This window comes from Gastrolobium bilobum, unplaced genomic scaffold, assembly GCF_033153095.1.
Source record: "Gastrolobium bilobum isolate Gb01-03AN ecotype WA unplaced genomic scaffold, APGP_CSIRO_Gbil_v1 utg5503, whole genome shotgun sequence".
NCBI classification, from domain to species: Eukaryota; Viridiplantae; Streptophyta; class Magnoliopsida; order Fabales; family Fabaceae; genus Gastrolobium; species Gastrolobium bilobum.
Window position 1 is genome coordinate 301,334 of NW_026897634.1, and position 10,066 is coordinate 311,399.

At 35.5% G+C, this 10,066-nt stretch overlaps 1 protein-coding gene across 1 annotated transcript; it reads right to left on the bottom strand.

Annotated features, from left to right (window-relative positions):
* Positions 1–1,581: 1,581 nt before the first annotated feature.
* On the bottom strand, positions 1,582–9,781 carry LOC133308851 (casein kinase II subunit alpha-like). Its single transcript, XM_061509572.1, has 10 exons — positions 9,361–9,781; positions 9,024–9,153; positions 6,630–6,824; positions 5,510–5,667; positions 4,397–4,487; positions 4,166–4,231; positions 2,957–3,039; positions 2,799–2,862; positions 2,645–2,713; positions 1,582–1,888 (listed from the first exon to the last, which is right to left on the bottom strand). Exons 1-10 carry the CDS (start codon positions 9,720–9,722, stop codon positions 1,829–1,831), a joined length of 1,278 nt encoding a protein of 425 aa, XP_061365556.1. The 5' UTR covers positions 9,723–9,781; the 3' UTR covers positions 1,582–1,828.
* Between the last annotated feature and the right edge of the window lie 285 nt (positions 9,782–10,066).

The following is a 10,066-nucleotide window of genomic DNA, read 5'->3' on the forward strand; positions in this document are numbered from 1 at the left end:
TTATAATAAAAGTAAAATCCTATACCTTATTTTTCTTGATATGTTAAGTAAAAACTTATACTACCACTCATGCATGTTATTTGTTCAATTTTGAAATTTTTATATGATATGATTTCACAATAGATGAGTATATAATATGTAGAATTAGATAAAATATATCATTTTCATTATTTGAGCGATGACTAGGCGTGATAAATTATTTGAGCTTAATATGTCACAGGTTAGCAATGTTAGAGATAATATTCCTTGGTGCACTATTTTTACTACTACTTGTTGGCTTGCCTGGAAGTGGAGAAATGAGAGGATCCATGATAACCCAAACCCAACACATAACCAGCAATACAAAGCAAACACAGTGGCAGCAAAGGTGAGGGAAATTCAGGATGCTTTTCACAGGCTTAGCATGGTTCATTCAGAATTGGCTCACTCGGATACTTTGGTTTGTTGGAATCCACCAAAAGACAATTGGATAAAAATGAATACTGATGGAGCAGCAAAAGGTACTCATGCTTGGCAGCTTGTGATGGTGTACTCAGAAATGCAGCTGGTCAATGGTTAAAAGTATTTGCTTACAGGATTGGGAGACGTGATGCACTTACTATAGAACTTTGGGGTATTTTAAAGGGATTGGAATTGACTTGGAAAGATGGATGGAGAAACATAATATTAGAAAGAAACGTAATAATGGTGATGCAGTCCACAAGACTCATTTGGTTTCTCGAATATAGACATGGATTATAAAGGATTGGAGAGTTCATCTGGTACACACTTATAGAGAAGGCAACTTTTGCGCGAATTGGCTGGCAAATTTCCCTTTAGTAAATGTTAGTTATGATGATATGTGTATTTTTAATTCCCCTCCCCTTGGAATTGGTCTTCTGTTTGATGCAGACTTAGTTTCAATTTGTAGAACTCATTGTATTTCTATTATATAGTTTGTGCTGGAGATCTTTTTCCTCAGCTTACCAAAAAAAAAAAATTATTTGTTTATTTTTTAAATAAAGCAATTATAAGAATTTGAAGGCTGACCAACGGGGCTTTTAACCGTGTGAACTATTGTTATTTAGGGCTTTTCAACCTGAGTTTTTTAGCCTTGATCACACGAACTAAGACCTAACGCGATGGATTAACCCATTCTGACAGTGGAATTCACGCATGGACAGCCCACCTGCCTCAGGCTTGCAATTATACCAAACATTGTACCCGCTTATATTATAACTATGGGTTTCAACATGTCAAACGGCTGCAATGTAAACGGTTAGGGAATATATTCTCTTACATGTGATTTGACAAAGATCAAATCATGTAAAAAAATCTTAACCGTTTATGGACAAATCGACTGCAATAAGAGATAAAGAGAGAAAAAAATATTTATATAAAAAGTGCCAAAAAGATAACCATTGATTAACAGTTATATTTACCTCACATGAGATAATCATATTAAATTGAGAAGATCTATTCCGGATTTATTCATCAAAATTTGAAATACTACCTAGTTATGCTGTAGCAACAGACTTGAAAAGAATCTGAAACTGAAATTTGAAAGTTAAGTTTTTCAAACAAAACATGCGAATGATTTTACTGAAATTGAATCAAGAATCCATTCCCAAATTTGGAGCACACAATCAAATGAAATTATTGAAACCTGAATTTTCCACCCAAAAAAAAACAGAAACAAAAGCCCAAGTAGGGTAAGAACTAATGAAACTGAGTTTTACAACTGAATAGGGGCAGAATCTCCCAAAAGCAAGTTCCATCAGAAATAGAAGTTCAGAAGTTTAGAAGAAGGTCCCCGAGAAAGCAAGCACCATATCTAAGCATCACCAACTCAATGTGTTCGAGTTCTACTACTTTCTGCATTTCTAATTGGATTGAAGTACGGGTGGGCCTGCATAGTAGCATTTGAACATTTCTTTACCAAACATTGTACTAAATGAATTCATATTACTAAATACTTGGATGGTAAGAAGGGCATAGGCAGTTTACATACAATTAGGGCATATTACAAAAATATAAATTTGCCAGAAAAAGGGTTTTATTAGCAAGTGCCCTAACAAAAAATAGGAAATATTAAATGAAAAGTAAAGCTTTTTGAGTTCTTAATATATTAAATCCTTTACTTTTTATTGAATACTTTTTATTATTCCTTAACCAGTCCATGGACAATTCTTATCAAAACCCAAAAAGGCAAAAACAAAGCAAATAAACAAACAAAAATCCAAGTCCTAACATACTAACTTAGAGAACCAACCATACAATTGGAAAAAATATCAAGGTCGGTTGGAAGCATCACATTGCAATGCAATGATCAACTTAACAGGGGTAACCAAGAATACAATTAGAAACAAACTATAAAGGTCGGTTAGAAGCATCAACTTGCAGTGCAAGGGTCTACTTAAAAAGGGTTTCCCGACACAATTATTTCTAAAAAAAAAGGGGCAAAGCCCGGTGCACAAGACTTCTCAACTTCACAATTATTTCAAAACAAGGCAGGATAAATGGACAGCAGATGAACCAATAGGTAAAACCAAATCACATTAGAAGCCTGAAGTTTCAAGTTAAAGACCAAGATGAAACCAATATATCTTAAAAGTGTCATAGAACAAAGTGCAGTAATAAAAATACTAAAAGATTGGGCTTTTACCATGGCTTCCTTTGCAGTGGGACGTTCTTGGTGATCATATCGGAGTAACTTGTCAACAAAGTCAACAGCCTTTAAAAAAATATATTTTGTAAATTTTGAATGAGAATCAATGACAATAGGGGAAATTTAAACACATAATTACAATGCATACTACCTCAGGAACGGCCAAGTGTTGATTTTCTACATTAATGAACTTTGCCCATGGTTTCCGGCTATGCCTGTCAAAATATTGGGATTAACTTCTTAGTTAATAGTAGTTTTATTTAACAGAAGCAACGCACATACAAATCGACGTAAAGAACAAAAATAAACCTTCCAATAAGTGCTGCAAGATGCGGATCCAACTCTATGCGATACTTATTCAAATATGAACTTAACTCATCTGTCCCAAGTACCTATTGCAAAAAAAAAAAACAAAAAAAAAAATCGAAAATTATCCATCTCTATTTCTTTAACATTCAAGTTGATTCTACACTGTAAAGAACCAATTCAACCCTAGCTTAAATTCAACCCAAAAGCTTAAGCTAGTGGATGAGGGCTTTTTAATAGTTTATACTATTCTCTAACACGCCTCTCACACGATAGCCCATTGGGCTTGAAGGATAGATAATGTATCAGGCCCAACCTACCTGTACTAAGAAATTCCACAAGAGAAAGTGGGGGGCGGTGAGGGTCGAACCTGTGACACCAAGGCTCTGATACCATATAAAGAACCAATTCAACAAAAAAGCCTAAGCTAGTGGGTGAGGACTTTTTAATGGTTTATACTATTCTCTAACATCATACTACAGCTATGAACTAAGCAAACATCCTTTGCAATTCTAAATCAACTTCAGAATTCAGAATTCCTTCGCAGGCATAGATAATTAATAAAAGAAATGAAGAAACAGCGTGTTCTGCAAGATCAGTACCAGAAAAATAAGGAACCACGTTTGAAACAGAAGAAAGGCATTCACAAAAGCCAACAATTGACATTTCATTTTTCAACAAAGAGAGAATTGAATCACAAGACCACCAGGCGGGACAAGCTCTAGTACACATAAATCATTAAAAAAGACAACATCAACAACACATTTATCCCAAATTAATTGAGGTCGGTGGTAGATGAACCCAAATGAAAGATACAAAAAAGGTTGAAAAAAAAGAAACAAAAAAGTAAAAATAAAAATAAATAAATAGAATAGTAATAATATATATATATATATATATATATATATATATATATATATATAAGTAGAAAAGAAAGGGAAAAGAAGAAGAGGGGGAAATGAAGGGGAAAAGGACTAAAAAGGGACCATCTGGAACATAAGAATAACAACGGGTCTAACCCTCCACCATGCTTATAGCTTTTCTCCATTCCGTTCTAAGGCATACCGTCCGCCAATTTTTAAAATCATTAAAAAAAGAAAAGCATAAAAAATATAATCCAGAGTAAAAGCAGTAATGAGTTATCACCGAAACACACATAACCCAACAATATGGCACAATTTTCATCAAGTCTACTTCACAGGCTTCACTTACCTTAGCAATTTTGACCAGTTGATCGTAGTTATCATGTCCATAAAAGAATGGCTCCTTACGGAATATCTGTAAAAACACACACTCAGGAAGCAGAGCAGGAGACTTGAACGAGACATTGACTTTAAAAGGAGAAATTGATCTATCATGTAGTAGTTACCTTTGCAATGGAAAAACCAGGCCTAAACCCTAAACAATAGACAAATTGCATTCTCAGAAAAGTGCATCGCTTACCATGCCAGCAAACATACAACCAAGACTCCATAAATCTAGAGAGTAATCGTAATCTTGAAGATCAACAAGAAGTTCAGGACCTTTGAAATATCTACAAGCAAGACATAAATAAAGGAAATCAGGAAGTGTTTGTGCTCGATAACAAACGAGAAAAATAAAGACTCTAAGTAATGATAATCTAGTTACTTTTTTACCAAAAACATCGACATGCTAATGACATCCCACCTATTCTGCAGTAGACCATATTTACACTTTATAACCATTAGAAATTTTAAGCCACTAGGATTGGTCTAGCAGTGAGAGGTTTGGGTAGTTTGTATGCGTTCAAAGATTCGAATCTTAGTGTCAGCAATTTATAAATAAATTAAAAATAAAAATAAAAAATCAAGCATTCAGGAAAGCATGCTAGTCATTGTTGCATGAAAGAAGAAAAACCATAGGCACTTGTTTGTATATGTCATAAGAGACGGATGTTGTTAGTAACAACGCCCAAAGCATTCTTTCCATATTTTTCATTTGGGTTCATCTCCCACCGATCCTAACTAATTTGGGATAAAGGTGATGTTGATGTTGAACCATTAGAAATTTACCAACTAAGGAACAGATTTTGGACGCTACATTCTGAAGAACCAAACCCCTTTTCATTTCTGCAACAAACTTCTCAGCAAACCAAATGATTACTTTATCTTATGCAGATAACAAGGAAATTTCTAATAATCTTCTACCTCAAGATTTTCAATTGTCGGGTTTAGATCAAGAAGTATATGTATAACCAAGCCTAATGGCAGCTGGAAGGAGTAATTGCAATAACCAAAAGAAAATCAAAACCAAACAGTTCAATAAGTATGAAAACTTTGCTTGAATAATTATTTTATGACAATTTATAAATCATCTGAAAAAGCAACAAAGAATATAAATGCAGTGTTCTTTAGATAGCTAGTTGGTAGAGATGTGGGACTAGCAAAAACAGTGCACGGGTTCAAACCCCACAATGCACCCTGCCCCCTTTCTCCTCCCCCTCCCTGGGGTCTGGGCTTCTCCCAAGTCCCACATCAATAGTGGGTGCTCCCTTAAACCCAATAGAGAAAGAGAGAAACATAAGTACAAATGTACCTTGAAGCAACACGAACATTATATTCTTTCCCAGGATGATAGAACTCTGCAAGCCCCCAATCTATAAGGCGAAGCTTACGCTGCTCATGGTCAATCATTACATTATGTGGCTTTACATCCCGATGCATGATTCCTTGTGAATGGCAATAATCCAGTGCCTGGAAGAAATTTCAAATGACTTAGCACTTTTAAGTTGATAGCCACAAACAATTTGGAAATGATTGGATAGGTAAAATAATGTAATGCAATTATAGATCACAAACTGAACAAAGCAGCACAATAGTGACAATACATATACAAACCAGAATATATGAGCACGCATAACTAATACGCCTATAAGGAAACCTGCAAGAGACACAAAGAGACATATAGAAGCAGATACCTTGTCTTTTGCAAGAATTATTTCTAATGTAACCTTCTAAGCAAAACTATATAGTTTCGTACTGAGTTAAAACAGTTGATGGAATTGAGTGATGTGTACCTCCTGCACCGAAAATTATCTTTATTGAATGACATAAAGAACCAACAATACCAAAAGTACAATGAACTCCTACAAACAACAATCTTCCGAGTGAAGAAGGGTTGTAGAATCACAATTAGAGACATTTGCACAGAAAGTATGCACATTATCTCACAGGACATATATGGCTAAAGGAGCTTTTGCATGCAAGTCATCCTGGTGAAAAGAATTTCTTAAACTCACAAATGACTTTAAGAGAAAGGAACTAGTTCTCAAACTATTATTTTATAATCAATACAAGGTGATATGTCTTGCATCGCAAGAGCACTGATGGAGCAGAACTAAGTTTTATAAGTCCCTTATACAACACAAGCCCATCCTGAGACATCAGGTTCCAAGATACCAACCAAAATGTACATTGCATCTGCATTAAACCTAAGACAGATGTGTTCATTAAATCTGTGCAGCAAATGGCACAAATCTGAATCACTTAAAAATTTAATTCAACAAGAAAATCACAAAAATCATAACAATCAACTTGTTATGAAGCATCTAGTATATCACGTGTCCAGCAAGAATGATAAAAAAATAATGACTTAAAAATTTGATTGTTGTGGAACGTTCATGTTTTTCATTAATAATAACGAGCATAAAACTTGCCTTTAAAAGTTCATAGATATAATATCGTATATCATAGTCTGACAATGTAGGGTAAAGCACTTTAAAATCAGTGTTATTGACATATTCAAATATAAGACTTGGGGTCTTCGACTGCTGGTCTCTAACAATGTCAAGCAGCTTTACAATATTGGGCCCTCCACAAAGATTCTGTAGTATTTTGATTTCCCTCTTGATCTGCATTCAGAATCAGAAGCATTGTCAGAGTTATATATATAATTATAGGATCGGAGGCAATTAAAACAAAGAAATAAATGACTAGACAGCGCTTTGCTACTAGAGCATCTCTATTCTAAGTAACCAAATGGAACTAAGTAGGTGAACAACTCTCAAGTATTATGGCCACTTGCATGCCATTCCATCCAAGAGTACACTAAAACTACTCTTAGTAAAAAAAAAGTTTAATTTTTTTTTTAAAAAAAAAAGACAATTAAAGTCCCAGTATAGCATTCTTCTCCATATAACAATTTGTGCCACAAAGTGAATCGTAACAGTTGAATAGAAGCACTCTAGTGTTAAGCAACAACAGTAACCAAGCCTAATCCCATGAGGAGGGGTCAGCTACATGAATTAAATAATACCACCGTTCCATCATAGTGCTGTCAAAAGTCACCATAGCAGCGCAACTCCACCGTGTCATCACAGAATTTGAGCAAACCACCATCAAACATACATGGCATTGCAGGTTTCATGTGGCGGAAAAGGGTGACCACTTCTGTCATGGCACCATGGCAGTTACAGCAATCCAAGGCGGAAATAGCAGCTTAGGTTTCTTTAAAAAGGGGAGCATTTATGTTATTCATTAAAAAAGAGATATATGAAATCCCTAGAGTGTGCAACCACTATTACACACAAACGCCCACTACAAACTGAATGCACTCCATGTGCACCATCTCTAGTGTATGAGATCCATCTTCAGCTAATGACCTGTTGTGTGCAATTTCATTGGATAAGTTACAAGGGGAGGGATCAATAGAGCCAAACAGCATCTAATGGGGAAGAAAGATAATGTTGCAGCTTCCACTAAATGTACAAAGGAAGTCAGAGAAGAGTTCTGGGCATGTGTGAGGGAGAAAAAGAAGCAAGATGAAATTCCAAATGGGATGGATCTTGATCTTGAAAACTTGGTCTATGTGACAGTGAAGAGGAACTTGATGAAGGGTTTGAAGATATCACTGCACCTAGTAGTGCTAGTGGGATAAAAAAAGCTACTATGAAAGGCCCAAAAAATTTGTTTTGTAGAAAAACAGAAACTGTCATTAAAAAGAGGAAAAAGGAGAGGTTGAGGCAAAATAACATGAGAGGAATGCGACAAAGAAGCATAAGAGAAAGATTTGCGGTCACTTAATTTGAAACACCCTTTATACATCAATAGAAAGAAATTCTTAGAAGAATGTTTACTTCTAACGAGTGGACAAGAAACAAGTTGTCTAAGGAAGCCAAGGGGAAGCAAGAAACAAAAATTGTACTTTTAAGACTTCTTTTTGGAAACGTGTGGTTTTTAAACTCAAAGACATGGCTCCTCTTGTTTGAGTGCTTCAGCTTGTTGATGATGAGAGAAAACCAGCCATGGTTATATTTATGAAGCAATGGACAAAGCAAAATAGAGCTTAAATAGAGGGGAATATTCTCGGGAGGTTAGGCCGGGACTAGACTTGGAATTGGGAGAAATCAGATCTTCTTGAATTGCTCTGAATCTATCTTAAGGTTTTCTTGTTAAAATTTCCTTAATCCATTGTTCTGCTATTATTATGTTTCTTCCATCTTCTATAGACTGTAATTTCCATTTTCTTCCCATTTGTGATAATCCAGTGTATTTCATACTGATTCTGTTTGAAGTCAATAGAAATTAATATCAGTTGCAGTATTTTAAGTCAATAGTTTTGGTGAATTTTATTTCCTACAATATGTTTCTAATTTATTGTTGCTTGATATATGCTATTAGTTTTTCTTATTTATTACATTCAGCGATTTGTTAGTATATTTTGTGTATATATATATTATCTTTTGATTACAGCCACCATCCCCCATTGCGACAATGCCACCCCCCTCTCCCCCCTCCATTGACAAAAAGCAATAAAAAAAATACATTCACTTTGTTAAGTGTATCTTCCAACCACAATATTTGCATACATACTCTACGGTTGGATACTTTCCCGCATAATACATCACTAACCATCTCCAGTTCAGTCTAATGTTCCGAAAATTATACAATATTGACAATTAATGCTTCAGCCTCATATATTTTGCGAGGCACCAACGTGACTTGTCAATGACCATCGTACCACATAACACATTCATTCACCAAAACCGAAGTGAAAAGCAACCACCATCCAACATAAGAAGAAAATGACAGGGCCCATATAAATAACTAACCTTTTTCTTCTTCACGGGTTTCAGGATTTTGATGATACATTTTTCATTATCCGTGCAGTGAACACCTTCAAACACCTCACTATATTTCCCCCTACCCACCTTCCTCACAACCTCATAATCATCTTGCTCCCTGAAAGGTTCAAAACAAGAACAACAAGAACAACAACAAAACCATCAACACACAAATAAAACGTGATACAAGGCCCTAATTTTTTTTTCCCTTCGGAAAAGGAAAAAAGACTCGCCTGAAAACCATTGCTCAAATGCAAAGGAATTAAGAGAATGCCACAGATATTGAAAATTAAAGGGAAAAAGAAGAAGGTGAAGAATCTATTACCCCCACTGGACGGTGAGGGACTCGTAGTCCCAATATTCTTTGGGGCGAACGACGTTGACATCGGCATAAACCCTCGCCTTGGAGGACGCGCCAGGGCGGCGAGTGGATTTTCCAATCTTTTGCGCCATGGTGTCGGCTGGAATCTGCGGCGCGCGGCGGCGGAAGTCGTGTGACTGCGGCGGCGGAGGGCTTGCGAGCGGAGCTGGCGCGGACGCAGCGATGTGGCGGAAGAAAAAGTTTGGGGAAAAAGTTTTGGGGAATTTTGAGGGAAAAGAAGAAGGAAATGAATGAGATTGAGAAATGCGGAAGAGAAAGACCAATCTATCGCGCGAGAAGTTGAATTGAAAGGGCCTTATGGCCATTAAATTGGAAATGGAAGGGAAAAGAAAAAACAGGTTGCAGGAAAAAGCATTTTATGCCTTCCGACGCAATTTTCAAACCCTCTTCCTTTTTTATCTTTTTCTTTTTCCTTTTATTTTTTTTCTGTCTTTTTGTTTTAATTTTACCTTCATGTGTTTTTTTTTTTATCTTTACTTTAAAAAAAAATTGTACCTTTTTTTACAATAAAATAAAAAATAAAGAAATTTCTTGTTTCCGAGAACTGCGTGATGATTATTTTAGATTTTCAACCATCTAAAATTAGATTCATTAGATGAAATTAATTTACGTAAATTATATAATAATTGTGAAAGGAATTACGATGATC

Coding starts and splice junctions, on each gene's coding strand:
- LOC133308851 (XM_061509572.1), bottom strand. CDS start 9,722: ATGGCCATAAGGCCCTTTCAATTCAACTTCTCGCGCGATAGATTGGTC. Junction 2,714..2,798: donor AACACTTGGCCGTTCCTGAG/GTAGTATGCATT, acceptor ATTTTTTTAAAG/GCTGTTGACTTTGTTGACAA. Junction 1,889..2,644: donor CCACTGCAAAGGAAGCCATG/GTAAAAGCCCAA, acceptor GCTACTATGCAG/GCCCACCCGTACTTCAATCC.